The 19,386-nt window shown below is 37.4% G+C and overlaps 1 protein-coding gene across 2 annotated transcripts in view; it reads left to right on the top strand.

Moving 5' to 3' along the window:
- Positions 1 to 19,386, top strand: part of PTPRB (protein tyrosine phosphatase receptor type B) — a 102,976-nt gene that overhangs the window by 33,343 nt on the left and 50,247 nt on the right. For both annotated transcript variants that reach the window (XM_054580105.1, XM_054580106.1), the window contains 8 exons: positions 154 to 426; positions 1,265 to 1,522; positions 3,106 to 3,369; positions 5,096 to 5,365; positions 8,604 to 8,864; positions 13,557 to 13,823; positions 15,058 to 15,321; positions 18,942 to 19,205. In XM_054580105.1, the coding sequence (XP_054436080.1) occupies positions 154 to 426; positions 1,265 to 1,522; positions 3,106 to 3,369; positions 5,096 to 5,365; positions 8,604 to 8,864; positions 13,557 to 13,823; positions 15,058 to 15,321; positions 18,942 to 19,205 (2,121 nt within the window). The remainder of the gene's footprint in view (positions 1 to 153; positions 427 to 1,264; positions 1,523 to 3,105; positions 3,370 to 5,095; positions 5,366 to 8,603; positions 8,865 to 13,556; positions 13,824 to 15,057; positions 15,322 to 18,941; positions 19,206 to 19,386) is intronic.

Genomic DNA, 19,386 nt, shown 5'->3' with positions numbered 1-19,386 from the left:
TGGTAAGTTTCAAACTGGAATAAAATGCCAATTTGTTTCACGGGCAGCAGATGCTTAAACTTTTTAGGGAAAATGAATCTGGATTATGGCAAAGTAAGCATGTTTTGCAGAAGTCTTCAAGCCACGTTCTCTTTCTTGGTTTTTGCCTTGCAGACCCTTTACCTCCTTCAAGATTTGAGGTCAGTAAAGAGAAGGCTACTTCAACCAGCTTGCATGTTTGGTGGACTCCTTCTGGAAGAGTCACCTGGTATGAGGTGCTGTTATCTCATGATAACCAAAAGATACAGGAGGCCCGCATTCAAGAAAGTGCTTCAAGGAATGAATATACATTTTATAACCTTACTGCTGGTAATAAATACAATATTGCCATCACAGCTGTTTCTGGACATAAACGTTCCTCTACAATTTATACCAATGGATCAACAGGTAAGACCTGTTTACAGATAGTTGGGTATTTAATAGTCTATGCTCCTTTTGAAATTGTATTAAATTTAAGAAATGGAGGTAAGAATGCCCCCAGATCATTCATACATACATACATACATACATACATACGTAAGTGTTGTGTGGTACAGTGGAAAGTCTAGACTGAAAACAAGGAGTATGCTGTTAGCTTGCTGGGTTACTTTGAACATGTCACAAAACTTCTCCGGGACTAGAGATTTTTCCAAAATAAGTAAATGTTTCCTAGTGACCCTTCTAACTCAGATCTTAAGCAACAGCATTTTCTGAGTTTGTGCCCCATAAACCTCATTTTTAAAATGCTTTCCTCCTTTGTATATTCTTCTCATGACATCGAGTCATGATATTTGCTAAAGATTCCCTGTTTGTAAAAAGTCTTTGCTTGTACCTACATATTCTAGTGTCAGTGACATATCACCGCCTCCTTCCATGAGTACCGCCTTTCTTATCACTCACTCTCCTGCTTTATTGCTCTCTTTCCATTTTTTCTCCCCTATAGTTCTGTCCTTTTTCCTTTTCCCTTTACTGTTATGCCCCACCATACTTCATTAGCAAAAACTACCTAAGCTCTATTAAGTAGCGGAGACAGACAGGTAAACTACGATGTAGCTTTAGGCTGTGGACTTTGGAAAGAGCATTAATCCAGATTTCAGTGAAATTTCAAAAGTGCTATTTTCATTAATTACCACAAAATTAGATTACAGGGAAGCATAAATGAATATGCAGCTTGGAATTAAATGTGTCTATGTCTTCTACAAAGAAGTGATGAATGACACTTTGGAAATCCCTTGTGTCCCCTCAGTGCCTTCCCCGGTGGAAGACATCGGTATTTCAGCGAAAACTAATTCGCTCCTGATTTCCTGGTCCCATGGCGCTGGGAGTGTGGAAAGATACCAGCTGATGCTAATGGATAAAGGGGTCCTAGTTAATGGCACCGTCGTGGACAAACACACTACTTCCTACACTTTTCACGGACTGACGCCGGGCCACCTCTATAACCTCACCATTGTGACGGAGGCTGCAGGGCTGCAGAACTCCAAGTGGAAAGCAGCCAGGACAAGTGAGTTCCCTAGCCGGCCAAACAAGAATAAAGTGCAAATGAAGGGAATGTTTAATGAACAAAGCTTATTAATTATTTGAATAATGGCAATATAGGACCAATTGAAATTCATATGGTAGAGAAGGCCCTTAATATGTATCCACTTTTCTGCAAAGAAAAAAAGGGGTCCTCTTTCATTATAGCCCTTGGCAACATTCTGAAGTAGCAAAGTTAATTACGTTATAACCTGGCCTTGGCTTCTCATTTCAGGACGCCAGTCTTCCTTCTTCTAAACAGGATTCCACGGCCCCTGTGACATCACTCACCATGAACCAGGACACTTCTCTCAGTGCTATGCAAAGCCCTCCTCCTGAGAAACAGCCTTTTCCCCCAACCTCTAGCCAACAAAACAGAACTATGGAGCCTCTTCTCATGCCTAATACAGCCTGATAAACTAATCTGGACTGTTTTAATGAATAAATTCATAGGCATACTCACTCATTCGTTCCATATTTATTGGGTGTAACTTATGCATTAAGCATTGAGGATATAACTGCATCCAAGAAAGACAAAGTCTTTGCCCTCATAGAACTTACATTCTAGTAGATGCTAATGCTTCTAGTGGATCTAATGTGTTAATAAATCCTCTCTCTCGGAAAGTTACCTAAATTTCACATAAACTCTAAAGTATGTGGTACCTTAGAAATTAGTGATGAGAGTGTCTGAAACTATAGGAGGCTGGCGGGAATGATATTTGGGACACTTGCACATTTACATATATCTTTCAGATCACATCTCAAAGATACATAGACAATCGCAACAAAAATGTAACATATATCTTAAGAATTATTCATTTTTATCAAGAACAAATTACACCTGTAACTGCTTCATGCAAAATCAGTATACTATGCTATTCTTTTAATGAAGTGTTGATAATTTATATTATGACATTAGCGAGGCCCAAAATTATAGAATAAGCAAGAAATAGAAAAAATAGTCACCAAAATGTTTTTCCTTTGTGATAATTTTCCGTTGATAAGATAATGATACAACTCTTTCTTTTTTTTATTTAAGGAGGAGGAGGAACAAGATAAAATTCTAATTTCAGGATCACTGAGCCATTGACAATTCTTGAACCTTAATTTTATCATGCTTTAAAATGAAAATAGTTTTAGCACACAAAATTTTGTAATAGCTAATCAATTGCCCAACTATTATGTACTTGCTATTATTAAATAATAAAAAGGGGAAGAAGTTAGACAGATTAAATGAAGTAGAAATTGGCATTCTCCTTAACGAATTTTGGCCAGGCCCTCATTTGCCAAGAGGACCCCTGAGCTCAGTGACGTGGGCAGAGCTGCCCAGGGTGGCTCGGCCAACTCGACTCAGCCTGAGCCAGAATTCAGGCTCCTACTGCCACGTCTGTGTTCTTCCCACTAACCAGGTAGTCTTCCTTTGGTTTTGCAGTATTATTTTTGCCTCATGACTTTGTCATTTTCTTCTGTGCAGGGAGTGTATTTTGTCAAGATTAAAATTCAGGTCAAAATTTGGCCACAAGACTGGTAAGATACGTTGAGTTAAAATCTCTTTTCCTTCTTAATTAGCCCCCAATGAAGTCTTAAATCTGAAGGTGACAAATGATGGCACTTTGACCTCTCTAAGAATCAAGTGGCAAATACCTCCTGGAAATATAGATTTCTACAACGTTACCCTGTCTCACCAAGGGGCCATTAAAAACTCCAGACAATTAGCACCCCAGGTTACGGAAACCCAATTTAAAGACTTAACCCCTGGACGACTTTATCAAGTTACGGTCAGCTGTGTCTCCGGTGAATTGTCTGCTCAGAAGATGGCAGTTGGCAGAACAGGTGAGTCTGGGCTCCGGGATATTCCTTGGTTGCCCAAATCAGTCTCTGATCCTAGTCAGTCTCAGACAAGGACAAAATAAGTTAGAAGGGAAACTCCAGTCCCAACCTGGGAAGTATGGTCTTCATGACTGAGGGTGTCTGCGGGCCAGGGCCCCATGTGCAGAGTAAAGCAGAAGGTAGATTGCATTCATCTGAGTTACGTAAGCAAACATGTTTGGATTGATTCCTGCATGATCTACATAGCTGGCCCTGCCCTGTGCTGTTTCACACCATACCACTTAAGTAGCATAAATATATCTGCATTGATAACAATGAATCAAACATTTCTGATCAACTCTTATAGTAAGGGCCAGTTAGCATTTAACCATGTCTTTTATGAAATTATTTTATCATTTTAAGTCACCAAGCACTTATCCAGTGCCTTCTATGTGTAAATTATTATACTGTGAGCCTTGGGAGTTATTAAAATTGCAGGGCTCAGCAAACTATACACCCTTCGGCCAAACACAGCCTAAAACGTGTTTTTGTATAGCCCTACGCTGAGTGGTTATTACATTTTTTAAATGTTTAAAAAACACACCAAAAAAAGAGACAAAGAGCAAAATGGCCTGCAAAGCCTGAAATATTTACTTGCTGAATCTTGCTTTAAGGAAGTTACTTTTTAATCACACAAATGTAGAACATACACACAAAAGTAAAAATACTGTAGTACATTTTAATAATGGTAATTGTATTGATGTTTCCATGTGTCAGGCACTAAGTATCTTACACCACTATTTCATTTCGTTCTCACAGCAAAACCATGAGAAGGGTCCTATTATTATCACCGTTTTGCAGATGAATAACTTGTCAATAGCCATCCAGTTAGTAAATAGTGTGTAAAGGACCCAGGGACAAAGCCAAAGTGGGAAAAAAATCGTGTGACTGGAGTTTAAATCAGGCTGTCTGATTCCAGAGTTTGTTCTCTGTGCTACTATAGATCCCAAGTAGGAACCATATGGTCAGAGAAACAAGAGGACAAATTTTTCTTTCAGAAGACCGGTAAAGACTTCTTGGAGGGAAAAAAAGAAAGGGGATTTGAGGTGGAAGGAATGAAATAAACAAAGGCATAAGAGCCCAGGAGACTCACAGGTCTGCAGAACAAGCAGCTGGAGGCCCGCATTTGAGAGTGTGGGAAGGAGGGCGGGGGCGCTGCACGAGTGTCAGGATTAAGACTAAAGGATGTGGGGGCTTATTGCGGAGATCTACAAACGCCACACCAAGGACTTGATGATTCATACTGTCGTTAATAGAGAGGACTTGAGTGTTTTTGAACAAATAATATCAGAGCTATGTTGCAAGATTAGTCTTTTCAATAGGAAAACAAAAAGGAATGTTTTATGACCGTAGCATGAGATCTCTTCCAAAAAAATACCACATCCATCAGTGTCACCGTCATTAGATGCAACATCAGTATTGTCTCTAGAGCCTGGTGTGCAGTCAGTAAACACAGAGGTCATATCACTAGGTTATTAACAGTGTCACAGAAGATCTCATTACTGAGATATTACTAAAGTGATTTGGTCTTAAATTCCTTGAGTGTCAAATGTCTACAGAGTTGGGAAAGAACGCTCATTCGCAATCCACGAATATCAGGTGGGGATAAAAATGTGGCCCATGAAGAGTGAATGAGCATCCTTACTTTTGGTTTTTAGTATCTCCTTTTTGATATCATTTTACCATTTAGTTCCAGAGAAAGTCGGGAACCTGGAGGCACATAGCAATGGTTCGCTGAGGTCCCTGGTAGTGAGCTGGTTGCCCCCTGCTGGAGACTGGGAGAAGTATCGTATCCTGCTCTTCAATGATTCCTGGGTGCTGCTCAACGTCACTGTGGGAAAGGAAGAAACGCACTATGTCATAGATGGCATGGGGCTCATACCAGGAAGACAGTATGACATAGAAATCATTGTTGAGAGCGGAAATCTGAAGAACTCTACGCGTTGCCAAGGCAGGACAGGTAAGCAAATGTCAAGGTGTTAATGACTGATGGAATCTCAATTTGGCCCCTTTACAAAGTAACCCAGGTAACTGTCAATGTTGTACCCTGGTATTTTCTGAACTTGACATATTATGTGCTCGCAGACTAAAATAGGGTTGGTAATGTTTAATTTTGTCAAATAAGAACATTAGAGATCACTTCCACTAGCAACTGCATTATTTTATACAGTCGTGAGCCGCATAACAACATTTCAGTCAATGACATAGAGTATATACAACAGTGGTCTCATGAGATTATAATGGACCTAGTGATGTCATAGATATCGTAACATCGTGACTCAACGCATTACTCACAGGTTTGTGGTGATGCTGGTGTAAATACGCCTACTGCTATGCCAGTTGTATAAAAGTACAGCACATACGATTATGCACAGTAGATGCTATTTGATAATAACAAAAGACTATGTTACTGATTTGTACATTTACTATACTATACTTGTATCATTATTTTAGAGTGTAATCTTTCTACTTATTTTAAAAATGTTCTCTGTAAAGCAGTATGCCGTGTTACACTGAAAACAGCCTCATACATCTCATGTTTACTGTCTCCTGAGTGCTTCATTTCTTTTGTGCTTAATTTAATCTCATGTTGCCTTGTTCATCATGACTCCTAAGTGTACAAAATTCACTGTTAATGTTGCCAATAAGAGGCCACATTGAGAGACTGACCTGGAAATGACATTAAAAGCGATTAAGGACTGTGAAGGTAGACAATCAGTGATGGTTATTGCCCACCGGTTAGGCACGTCCCATATTCCATGATAGCTGCCTTCTTGAAGAACAAGAACAAAGTGATGGGAGCTGTTAAAATCTCTGCTTTTTGGAAGGAATCAAGACTAATAAAAATTTGAGAAGGGCCTTTGTCAGACATGGAGAAACTTCTAAAGGCCTGGATTGAAGACCCTGACCCTGAAGCTTATTGCTCTCAGCACCATGACGCTCATGACCAAAGCAAAATGTTTGTTTGCAATGTTGGAAGAAAAGGCTGGACCCGACTATGATGTTGAATTCACTGCTACCTCTGGGTGGTTTAAGTGATTCAAGAATCATTATTCGTTACATAATGTGAACGTGAGTGAAAGTTCCTGAAGAATTTTTGGAAACTCTAGATAAGCTGATTATGAAGGAAAATCATTTGCCAAAGTAAATATTCAATGCAGATGAAACCTCCCTATTCTGGGAGTGGATGCCTTCAAAGACTTTCATCCATAAGGAGGCCAAACCAATGCCAGGTTTCAAGGTTTTTAAGGACAGAATAATAGTCTTTCTTGAGGACAATGTTGCAGGCTACAAATTGAAACCCTTTGTGACCTGGCATAGCAAGAACCATGGGGCCTTCAAGCATGTTAATAAGCACACTCTGCCAGTGTACATCAGGAGCAATGAGAAGTCCTAGGCAGCCCAATTCCTCTTCCAGGATGCGCTCCTGAATTGCTATGTTCAGAGAAGAGCACTCCTTTCAAGATTTTGCTTCTTTTTGATCTTCATCCCAATGTCAAAGTGGTGTTTCTCCCTCCAGACACCACCTTTTTGATCCAACCAAGGGACTGTGGAGTTGCAGGAGATTTTAAGGTCCTAAGGAGTACCTTTGCCCAGGCTATTGCTGTAGCTGAGGAAGACACCAAGAAAACACTGATGCAATTCTGGAAGGATTACTTCATCTATGACTTCATTGAGAACCTTGCTTTGGCTTAGGTGATGTCACCAAGGAGTCTGTGAGTAGCATCTGGAAGAAGACACTCAAGAGATTTGTCCATGACCTTAAAGGATTTGCCAAGGATGAGGAGGTTACAAAAGTCAACAAAGCTGTTTGAGATGGCACACAGCTTTAACCTGGGGGTAGATGAGGATGACTTGGAGGTGGTTCCTGAGGAACTCCTGGTGAGGAGCAACTGGAACAGGAACAGGAACAGGAATGCCTCACTGAAGAAGCAAGCAAAAAAGGAAACTGCAGGAGAAAAAAAAGAACCCCCAAGAAAATTCACAGTGAAGGGTTTAGCAGAAACTTTTGCAGACCTTAGCCAGCCCCTTAAAATTTTAAACACATGGACCCCAACACTGAAAGGTTTTCATTAATAGAGAGAAATGTTTGTTGTACATTTTTTGCTTACAAGGAAATCTGTGATAAAAGAGAGAGAGAGAGACAGAGAGAGAAAGAGAAAGAAAAGAAAGAAAGAAAGAAAGAAAGAAAGAAAGAAAGAAAGAAAGAAAGAAAGAAAGAAAGAAAGAAAGAAAGGAAGGAAGGGAGGGAGGGAGGGAGGGAGGGAGGGAGGGAGGGAGGGAGGGAGGGAGGGAGGGAGGGAGGAAGGAAGGAAGGAAGGAAGGAAGGAAGGAAGGAAGGAAGGAAGAAAAGAAAGGAAGGAAGGAAGGGAGAAAGAGGGAGGGAGGGAGGGAGGGAGGGAGAAAGGAAGGCAGGAAAACCACAACTTATTTTACATATTTCTGGTATTTCTTCAAGTATCTCTCAGGCAGGTCCTTCAGGAGGTAACCCAGAAGAAGGCATTGTTATCATAGGAGATGACAAAAAATTTCTTTAATGCAAAATTCACAATATAATTATATACATAATTCTTCCATAATTTTGTTTTCCTCTTGTTTTATGGGATCAACACTTCACTCTTAACAATGTCTCCTAGAAGCTCAAATAATATAACCTTTTAAAGAAATGGAAGAAATTTCAATTCTTTGGAATGGGACTCTTTAATCAGATACTATTATTAGTTACCAGCTATACTTTCATTACTCTCCCTTTCATTGATGCATTATTGTTCCCTTCTTAGAGATGAAAGGAAAAATCACTTTGTCTTTCCAAGCTATGGGGACAACAGGTACTCCTAACTCCTCCCAAAGTGCTCAAACATGGATCTTCATGGGTTTTGTGATCGACAAGATGGAGTTATATATTTTCATATCATGGAGTTCTTATGAAAAAATAAGCACTCAGAAAGTATTATCTGGCCAAAATAAAAGACCTAGGGAAGTATTCTCTAGTCGTAATATTTTGAGTCCTTATTTCTGGTTATGTTATATAAACAAAGATTTTGTGATTAGCTTTTTTTCCCTTCATGTTCATAAACATTCAGAAAAGAAATGCTGAATTGGAACCATCCTGCAGATGGAAGAGAACAGCTCTCTAAAGAACATGGGAGTGTTTCTGAGTTGGTTCGTGATCCAAGTCTCCCTTGTGTTTTTCTCAGTCCCCCTGGCTGTCCTCCAGCTTCGTGTCAAACATGCCAATGAAACCTCACTGGGCATCCTGTGGCAGACCCCAGTTGCAGAGTGGGAGAAATACATCATTTCCCTAGCAGATGGAGACCTCTTGCTCATTCACAAGTCACTCCCTAAAGATGCCAAAGAATTCACTTTTACTGACCTGGTGCCTGGACGAAAATACATAGCTACTGTCACCAGTATTAGTGGAGACTTAAAAAATTCATCTTCAGTGAAAGGAAGAACAGGTAATATTTTTTAAACTTTAGGCTTTAAAAGCATCCTGTCTGCTAAATTGTTTAACACTCAACTTATAAATGTTCGCTACGTGCCTGTTATGTACTGGGTCTGGATTTATGGATCCTTTCTGTTGTTTGTTTTCTATTTTTACTATTTTCAGCTCTTTAATAGTTCCATGTTTTGTCCTTTTTTGTTTTACTTCAGAGTCTTTACTTTATTTTGCTAAACTTAAAACAGGGCAGAGAACAACCTTTCCAAGGAGTTATGCTGCAAAGGAAAGCCAAGAAGTAGGGCAGCATCTGAAAGAGAAAGTATGTTTGGAAGGAGGGTGATTTTTTATTGCTAGAATAAATAACAATGGATTTGATGTTGATGGGGATGTTTTAGAAAAAAGAATGGTGATGCTGTACAAAGAGAGGGAAGAGTTGCTGCCATTATTCTATGAGAAGAAGTATTGGGATGTAAAGTGTAAGTTAAAGAATTGACTTTGGAAAGGAGCATGGGTAGTTTAACTTTAGAGTCAGCTGTGAGACAGAGAGAGAGAAAGGGACAGAGAGAATATGGCTGCAGGTACAGCAAATAGAGATGGAGTAATGGGTTGTTATATTTTGATAACTCCTTTTCTAAGTGAAATAGGAAGCGAGGTCATCATCAAAGATTCCCCTTCCCAATTTATACACTATTTTTATCCTGTATTTTATTTCTCACTCCTTTTTTAACTCCATAAAAATATAATTATTGTTTTACATAGTCGAAGTATCCTTGGATTGACTGCCAATTTACCAATTTTTTCTTCATCTTTTCTTCCTGTATATCAGAAATTTCATCTTGTATTATGTTGCTTTAATTTAGAGAACATTCTTCAAATTTCTTTACTGAAACTTTTAGAAACAAACTCTCTACACTTTTGTTTCTCTGGGTATATCTTTATTTAGGTGTCAATCTTGAAAGATATTTTCCCTGGGTTATAATTTGGTTGAAAGTTATTTTCTCTCAGCACATTGGAGATATTATTCGAGTCTTTCTGGCATTTATTATTGATGTTGAAAAGTCAGCTGTCAGTCTAATTTTTATTTCTCTATGCATAATTTGTTTTCTATGATTGCTTTTAAGATCTACTCTTTGCCTTTGGTGTTCTTCTGTTTCACGGCAATGACCTCAGTAGATACTTCTTTATGTTTATCCTGCTTGAGATTATTGGGATTTCTGTATTTGCAGATTAGTATCTTTCATCAGTCCTGGAAATTCTCATCCATTAACTCTTTAATATTGCCTCTTCTCCATTCTCTCTGTTCTCCTGCTGCTATGCCAGAATATTATTTATATAATATTTTTCATGTACTTGCTCTTTGGGCTATAGTCTGGATAATTTTCTCAGCTTTTTGTTTAAGGTCATTGGTGATTTCTTTGGTTTTGTACAAACTATTTTAAAATCTATCCATTGAGTTTTGAATTTGAATTGGTATTTTTTTCACTTTTAAGCATTCTCTATTATTCTCTTTAGTCATAGTTCCATTCTCTTCCTTTATTGCTATAAGCATATTAGCAATTTTTACTTTACATTTTATTTCTGATCATTATAATATCTGAACTCTTCAGGGGTACAATTCTGTTGTCTATTGAGTTTGTGGCCTTTCGTTCATGGTGCTTTACTTCCTTAAATGTTTATAATTTTTTACTGTAAACTCACATACATTGGGATTTTATTCTGTGGAAATTCTGTGATGCCTTGTTTCAAAGTGGGTTTCAAAAAGAGCTTTCTTTTCATTTTATTCTCTCAGGCACACAGAACTACTATCAACTCAGACCTATTTTAATCTAAACTGTCACCTAGAGGGTTTTTTGGTCATCTAGGTTTTATGAACTTGAGTTACAAATTCACTGAAGCTGTGTTGAAGTTATGAATTCCAATGGAAATTTTTTCTCTTCCTCCCATTGTTAAGGGGGTTGAGGTGATATGGGAAGTAAAAAGGGAATATTTATTTTACTTACACTTAGCATACAACATTTCAGGATTCCAATGTTACACAGAGTTACTTATGAGGTTCCTCAGCCTGGGAAAGTCCTACGCTTTACCTCCTGTTTTGTAGATCCTACAAATCTATAAAATCAAAGCTTAAATGTGTTTAAAAGATGCCTTCAGAATGGAAGTCTTCTTTGGTAATTCAGTTACCTCTCTAGCACTTCCTTTTAGGTCTCTGAGAATTCCTTGCATTCTTGACAACTCATTTGTGCATTTACGTTTTTATGTTTTATCTACACACTTGTTGTTGTGTTTATTGGGGAGATTTTCATGGTATGTAGTCCATCATCCTGCTGGAAACAGAAGTCTAAGACATCCTTTTAGACTTAAGATCATTTTCGTTATTGCCACCACTTAGAGTGCGGGGTTATATGGTAAGTGTATGTTTAACTTTGTCAGAAGCTACCGAACTGTTTTCCAATGTGGCTGTAAAATTTTACATCTCCACCAACAATATATGAGATTGCCAGTTCCTCTATATCCTCAACAACACTTAGTATTTCCAGGTTTTTCCCCTTAATTTTAGTCATTCTAATAAGTCCATAATGATATTTCATGTGTGTTTAATTTGCATTTTCCTAATAACTAATGGTTTTGAGCATCTTTTCATGTGTTTATTTACTATCCATTTATCTCCTTTGGGGAAGGAGATATTTTCAAACAATTTTGCTCATGTTTGTTTCTTATCATTGAGTTTTAAGATTTCTTTATTCTAGATATAAGTCCTTGGTCACAGATGTGTGTTGAAATGTTCTCTACAAGTCTGTGGTTTGTCTTTTCATTAATTTGTTAGTGTACTTTACAAGAACATACATTTTTAATTTTGATGTCCCAATTTATCAATTTTTTTCATGGATCATGCTTTTGGTGTCATATCTAAGAAATTTTTGTTTAACATAATATCACAAATATTTCTTCCTAGAAGTTTTTATACTTTTAGGTTTTAAATTTAGGTATATAATTTCTTGTGAGTTAAATTTTATATGTGTGTCAGATATGGGTCAAGGTTTAATTCTTTGCATATGGACATCTAATAATTCCAGCCTTATCTGTTTAAAAAAACCTACCTTTTCTCTACTTAATTTCCCTTGAATCTCTGTAAAAAATCAATTGACTGTATATGTGTTGGTCTATTTCTGGACTTTCAGTCCTCTTCTAGTGATTTATGTGCCTCTCCTTTTGCCAGTGTCACACTGTCTTCACTGTGTTACTTTCTAGTAAGTCTTCAAATTAGATGATGTTAGTCCTCCAATCTTGTAACTCTTTTTCAAAATTGTTTTGGCATATTAATTCCTGTGCTTTACACATTAAACTTAGAATTAAAATTGAATCTTCTGATCACATGTAGTAATATTTTTTCAGCTTTATTGAGAAATAATTGACATGCATCACTATAAGTTTAAGGTATATAGTGTGATGGAATGAATTACATATGTTATGAAGTGATTATCACAATTGTTTCAGCTAACATCTATCTATCTATATATAGTTTCAGCTAACATCTATCCATATATATATATGTGTGTATATATATATATATATACCCATACACACACACACACAATAAAAAGAAAAAATGAGGGGAAAAAAGTATGTTCTTCTTGTGATGAGAACGCATAGGATTTGCTCTCAACATATTTATCTTATAACTGGAAATTTGTACCTTTTGACCACCTTCCTCCAAAATAATATTTTTTAATGAATATGTTTGTATCTGAATCCAAAATCCGTGAATTCTGAGAAGAGTTGTGCCAAGGTCAATCTCTTTGATTATCATAGTTCAGGGAAGAGGCACAGAGAAGATGTATGTTGATCAAGTGCCAACTTCAAGATTTGTGTAAAAGATTTGTCAACGGCGAGATTAGAAATCACAGTAGTTAGTAGTTAGGAAAAGGACTCAGGCTCAAAGGTTAGACAGATTGGGCTCTGATCCCCAGGTTAACTATTCATTAACACTGTAATATAGGCCAAATTACTTATGTTTATGATCTTTTGTTTCCTCTTCAGTAAATGGAATAATATAATGAACTTTATGAAGTTTTGAATAAGTATCAAATAATATAATCTCTGTAAAGCAGAAAGCCTGTAACACACACAGCAGGCACTCAGTAGTTGTATTATTATTATATGATAATATAATTTCTGTTATTGTAACATTTTTTATTATAATAATAATAGTCCTCTTGAGACTGTGCCAGTAAAGAATTAACCAGTTTTCTAGACTACAAGCTAACCATCAGGGTAAAGGGATTTCCGAATACCAGTCATAACAACCATCAGCTCAGGTAGATGATGTGATTTTGAGTTCTCGTGGAGTGAGCACATTGAGTAAGCAAGTTTGTTTTTTTTTAAAAAGCAGCCTTTCATTATTGAAAATTTTAAATCAGAACTATTTAATATGCACTTGTCATCTCATCCTTGGATCCAAAATAATTTTGATTTCCCATGAAGGCAGCTTTTTCATATAGTAGAGTCTCTCTAAGGGAGTAGTTTGCCATATGCCACAGGAAACAGAGCTGAGAGTCTATAGCAATAGCCATATATATATATTTTATATATATATTTATATATAAAATCTTCAAGACTGTCTTCACTTTTTTTCTTAATTTTATTATACTTCCTTAGGATGACTAAGTGTCATCTGTTTTTTTCCTCCTGTCTGTCTACGGTGTTTTAGTTCCTGCCCAAGTGACGGGCTTGCATGTGGCCAACCAAGGGACAAGCAGCAGCCTGTTTACTAACTGGACCCAGGCAGTGGGAGATGTAGAATTTTACCAAGTCTTACTCATTCATGAAAATGTGGTCATCAAAAATGAAAATGTCTCCAGTGAGACTAGCACATACAGCTTCCACTCCCTCAAGTCAGGCAGTCTCTACTCCGTGGTGGTAACAACAGTAAGCGGAGGGATCTCTTCCCGACAAGCGATGGTGGAAGGAAGGACAGGTAAGAAGAGCACATGGAACCTCCAGAGTGCCATTTTTAAAACATTCTCTAAAAAGGTTAATCTCTGATCTTCAGTACCATTCAGAAGGTGCATGCTGTTCTCCCAGAAATGGAAATTTGGTGGTGGATGAGTATAGGAGACAGCAAATTCTGAATTTTCTAAAATCTCCAATAAACGTGTGACACAACTCCTAGAAAAAACTTTGTTGATGATATGATAGTCATTTCATGCCAAATTTCATCCATTAAGCATGATGTTGACAATCGATATTGATAATTATATGGAAAATATTTATCTGAAGTTAGTTTACTAATGATGAAAACAATTGTGCAGTTTGTAAATACTATAAGATTTTATTATTCTGATAGTCACTACTAGCAGTACTATTTACTGTGTACTTATTTCTGATATGTGGTACAACTATTTCTCCATACCACATTGATTAATTTGCAAACTTCTTCTAGCCAGGAAGCTCCTTAAAAACATCCACATCTTCTCCACTTTGTATATATGGTGAGTCATAGGCTCTCAGTGAATGTCTGTGACACTAAACTCCAATTAAAATAAGCCAATGGTCATGTTGACATCAGAAAAGCCATTCTCACCACAGCAGCTCTTCCTGCCCACCCTTGGTCCAATTGCCAGACTGGGGGCTTCCAGAATAGGCTTTTAGGTTTATTTTTGCCACTAGAGGGCAGGAAATGCTTTGCAAAGATTCAAAAAAAGAAAACACAAAAACACCTCTGGTTGTGTTAGTTACTAGACTCCCCAGGAATAAATAACTTAATCACAAGATCAAAACTATCCCCAAGTCTAAGCTTTTCAGAAAAGATACTGCGTTCACTGTTTCGCTCAGTCACCTTTATTGATGAGTTCGGTTCAACTCATTCATTTGGATTGTTAGAATGCTTACTCCTTTTCCTACATAGGGAACATCCTGACACTTTTGTATAAAGATGCCTCTACTTAAAACACTTTATGAACAGCTACACCATAACAATGCAGTAGGGGCCCCCTTGTGTTTATGAGGCATCCGAAAGGCCTCCTGGCGTTTCTTTTCAGTTAGCCTTCTGAAGTAAGAGCACTCAGCTTCCAGAGCATTTCCTTCACCACAAATAATCATATGAGATCTTCTGAGTCCACACACTGTTGTTGCTGACAAGAAATGACTCAAACTTTTGACTGTGCTCTTTAAAAATATATATATGTATTCTCCCCCTTTTAACATCACAGTCCCTTCCAGTGTGAGTGGAGTAACGGTAAACAATTCTGGCCGTAATGACTATCTCAGCATATCCTGGCTGCCAGCTCCTGGAGATGTGGATAACTACGTAGTGACACTCTCTCATGATGGCAAGGTAGTTCAGTCCCTCGTCATTGCCAAGTCTGTCAGCGAATGTTCCTTCAGCTCCCTCATCCCAGGCCGCCTCTACCATGTGACCGTAACTACAAGGAGTGGCAAGTATGAAAATCATTCCTTCAGCCAAGATCGGACAGGTAAGCCTGCCAGGTGGAATGGGCTCCATGTGAGCCTGCTCACTGTGTGGCTCAGTCATCTTAGATCTGTGATATTTCTGTAATGCTAGGATTAGAGGCCCCTGAGGTCACACAGCTATAATGGAGTCTTCATAATCTGACCTAAGAAACCCCTTGTGTGAGCAGATGTTACCTTCAGTGTAAGATGAACACCACTTTCATGACTAGAATTCATATTATATTCAAACATAGTAACAAGTTTAGCTATTTAGGGAGTACTTTTTGATTGCTAGATGTTGGCTTTACATATGTTAACTGCCTTAACCCTTAAAAACTTCTGATTTAGGTAGTTATCATTATTCCCATTTTAGAGATCAGGAAAGCAAGATTCAAAATTATGTAACTTGCCCACTGTTTATGGTAACTTGCTGAATAGCCAGTGCATTTCAAATCCAAGATTTAAACCAGTTTTGATTGACTCCAGAGCCCACTAAGTTCTTCATCCTGAAATCCTTCCTGAAATGTCTGTTAGTCATGACCACTGTTCATCCTTTTTCACACAAGGTAAAAATGTGAACCTCTGTAGTTCTGAGACCAAGAACAAAATCTTTGCAAAGGTGATGGATGCCAGGTCTGCTGTGCTGGAAAGAACTAAATTTAGACAGCTAGCACTTTCCCCAAAATATGTTTGCTTCCTGGGGTTTATGTCTGAGATTTCTGCTTAAGGTTGACATTAGTATTTTGTGAAATCTTTACAGCTGAGCTATAGGTTGATATTTACATTGAAAAATGTCAGTTTTTCCATGAAGATCTGAACCTAGTAGGCACTCAATAAATGTTTAATGAATCAGAAATTACTTATGGGGATCCAGGGTGTTCCCCTGGTGCTCCATGGGTAGACTTTAAGATTGTAGAAATCCCGGAAATTGTGCCTGAAGTTGTTGGGGATAGGGAAAGCATGTATGTTGTTGGGGGAGGGGCACGTAGTTCATGGTTTTTATCAGATTCTCATAGTTTCTGTGACCTCAGAAAGGTTCAAGAACCACTGATTTACATTGTTACATCATGCTGGCACTGAAAGTGTTTGAAAAATAATGGAATCCCATCTTATTTGGAGATAAAGTCCCAGAGAGAAACTGGCTTCTCCACAGTCACATGGCTGACCAGTAGTTAATAAGTTCAATGCTACTTCCATTACATGTTGCTATCCCTGAAAGCACTAGTCAAGGATATGGAGATATTCTCTACCTTCAGATTATTTAAAGTCTAATTATACTGATAATCACAATAATGACTTAAATCTGAAAGGCAGATTTCTATTTGCAAAGAAGCCTTATGTCAGTGCCTTATGTTGATCAAGGTAGAGCCTAAAAATCACCAAAAATTAAAGGATATGTCAATTACTAACTCCTTGGTGTCAACTCACGGATGTTTCCTATCCACATGACCTTCAAATTGCAAGGCCTTTTGCTAAGATTGTTTTTAAATGCAAGAAAAGTGATCCTTTTTTCAAAGTATCCTCTTGACTCTTCAACAACATAAACTTGGATTTGGTGCATGACTAACCAAGGCAAACCGTTACCCCTGACAAATCAGTGTAACTGGAGAGTCGTGTCTGAGTTATCATCTTGTTGATCTGGGCTGATTGTCTCAATGCCCTTTTTCTTTTCTAATGTTCTTGTTCTACATTTTGGGTGAAAATATCAATATTTCTAATTCTGTATCACATCATCTCACCATGCAGCAGGGCAAGTCTTACGAATTACCTCCAGTTGCACCCAGAGAGCCTCTTATTGCCTGAGCATGGTATTCAGCCTGGTGTTTCTTTCTGTTACAGTTGCTTTGCCTTCACTAAATTGCTTGCATCATTCACCTTTCTTACCCCATGAATACAATGTCACTTCAGGATTTCTTTTCCTTAACTCTGCCATGACTAAATTCTAGCAACACCTTAATTGGTTCCAGGTAAATATCTTGAAGAAAACATACCTGTCCTTGCTCCATATCTGTGGTGAGATTTATTCCAATACAAAAACTAACCAGTACACTTAAGCCAACAAAGGATAGTAGTGTGACATGTAGGTGTGAGAAACATGAAAAATGTAGCTTAGATGCCAAAATATTGATATTTCTAGGTTATTTCATGCTTTGGGGACAAGTGGAAGAAAAGACTTGGACATAGGTTTGGCATGTGGCCAAAAGAGAAATCCCTGATTTAACAAATACAGACTGAGGCCACACAGACTTAGAGGACATGCTAATGTTGGGATACAAGTTTAGTACCCTGAACCTGAGTTCATACCTCTTTCCAATGCCCTTTTCTCATATATTTATAACACGCAGTTTTAGCTAAATAGTAACGAATCTATGGTCTACTGTTGAATTAAATACAGCCCCAAATAAAAAGTAGAATATCCTTAATACTACACTCTAAATACAGAATCGCCTTATTTTAAAGTGTTTCTGTTAAGAAGTACTTATTGATTTCTCAATTGAGGAAAAAAACCATAGGTACACAGGATTTTTTTTTTTTTATATATTTATGAGGGGAACCTCAGGTGCACAAAATTTGATTAATCATTATTCTTTGCCCAGGAAACCATGTGTCAGTTGCTACTTTTATTTATTCTTAGAAATTTAATTTAATTTAATTTAATTTAGACAACAATTTTTAATAATTTAATATGTACCTGAGAAACCACTATCCAAAATAAAAACTAAGAACTTGACAATAATCTTTGTCAAATCATGGGGTTTCCACCCCACTAATCCATCCCAAAGCAACTATCAACTTGACTCTAATTTTTACCTCTTGTGCTTTCTTTCCACTTTGCATACTTTATTTGTTGTCCTAAAATTATGGGCTTTATAATTTTTAGTTCTTTTAACATCATAAAAAAGGTGTGTTTTATGCAGTATATAATCTTTTGGGACTTAGATATTTTTTACTTACTAGTATATTGATAAAATTCACCCATATTTTGTGCTTTAATGTTAAAACCAAGAAATCCATATTTTTGAGTTTTGAGCTAAGAAGAAATTAATTATGACTGCTATATACACAAGTTCATTCATCCAATCTCCTGTGGATGGGCATTCTCTCTCATACTTGGTTTTATCAGGTTTTTAAATTTTGCCAATCAAATGTATGTAAAATGGTATTTTGTCATGGCCCTGACTTCCAGTTCTTGGTCACCAATGATGTTGGACATCTCTTCATATATTAATTAACTATATGTGTTTCCCCTTCTTCCACTTTTCTTTTTGGATTGTTTATCCTCTTCTTGGTGACTTTTTATCATGTCTCGAATCACCAAGGTATGCTGGAATTATTAATATCATTGCCATCATTCATATTAATCATCAGTTATCATGTTTAATGTTCTGTTTTGTACATGATATTTTGTATAGGCTAACAACACAATTAGAATTAATTCATCAGGTTGTGTTAAAAAATCCATTAATCATTCCAATTAGTATAACAATCTTTCCCCTACAAAAATTTGTGATCTAAAAGTCTAAGATTTTTCTTCTAAATGTACACAATTAAAATCTACTCACTTTTTCTTATTGTCTCAGGTTGTCATCTGTGACCAAATGCTCACTAAGTACCTTTAGCTGTTCTCTGCTCTCCTTTTCAGTGCCCAACAAGGTCCAGGGAGTCAGTATTAGCAACTCGGCCCGAAGTGACTATTTAAAGGTATCCTGGGTGCATGCCACTGGAGACTTTGACCACTATGAAGTCACCATTAAGAACAAAAACAACTTCACTCAAACGAAAAGCATTCGCAAGTCTGAAAATGAGTGTGTATTTGTTGACTTAGTCCCTGGACGGTTGTACAGTGTCACTGTTAGTACAAAAAGTGGACAATATGAAGCCAGCGAGCAAGGGAATGGGAGAACAAGTAAGTAGAAAGATTACAAACTTTGATGTTCAGTTGAGACTTGTAGGTCATCAAGTAAATGCTTTATCTGAACCTTGAATTTTCTCTACTTGGTTATTAGCGAATTACATTCCCAGTAAGTCTCACTTGGAGCTAACATCATTCAGCCAAGCCATGGCCTATAGTTACAGAATATTTATTG

This window comes from Pteronotus mesoamericanus, unplaced genomic scaffold (assembly GCF_021234165.1).
Source record: "Pteronotus mesoamericanus isolate MK-2021 breed Mesoamerican mustached bat unplaced genomic scaffold, CSHL_Meso_final contig_56, whole genome shotgun sequence".
Taxonomy (NCBI): Eukaryota; Metazoa; Chordata; class Mammalia; order Chiroptera; family Mormoopidae; genus Pteronotus; species Pteronotus mesoamericanus.
This window is presented reverse-complemented; position numbering and strand designations above follow the sequence as displayed.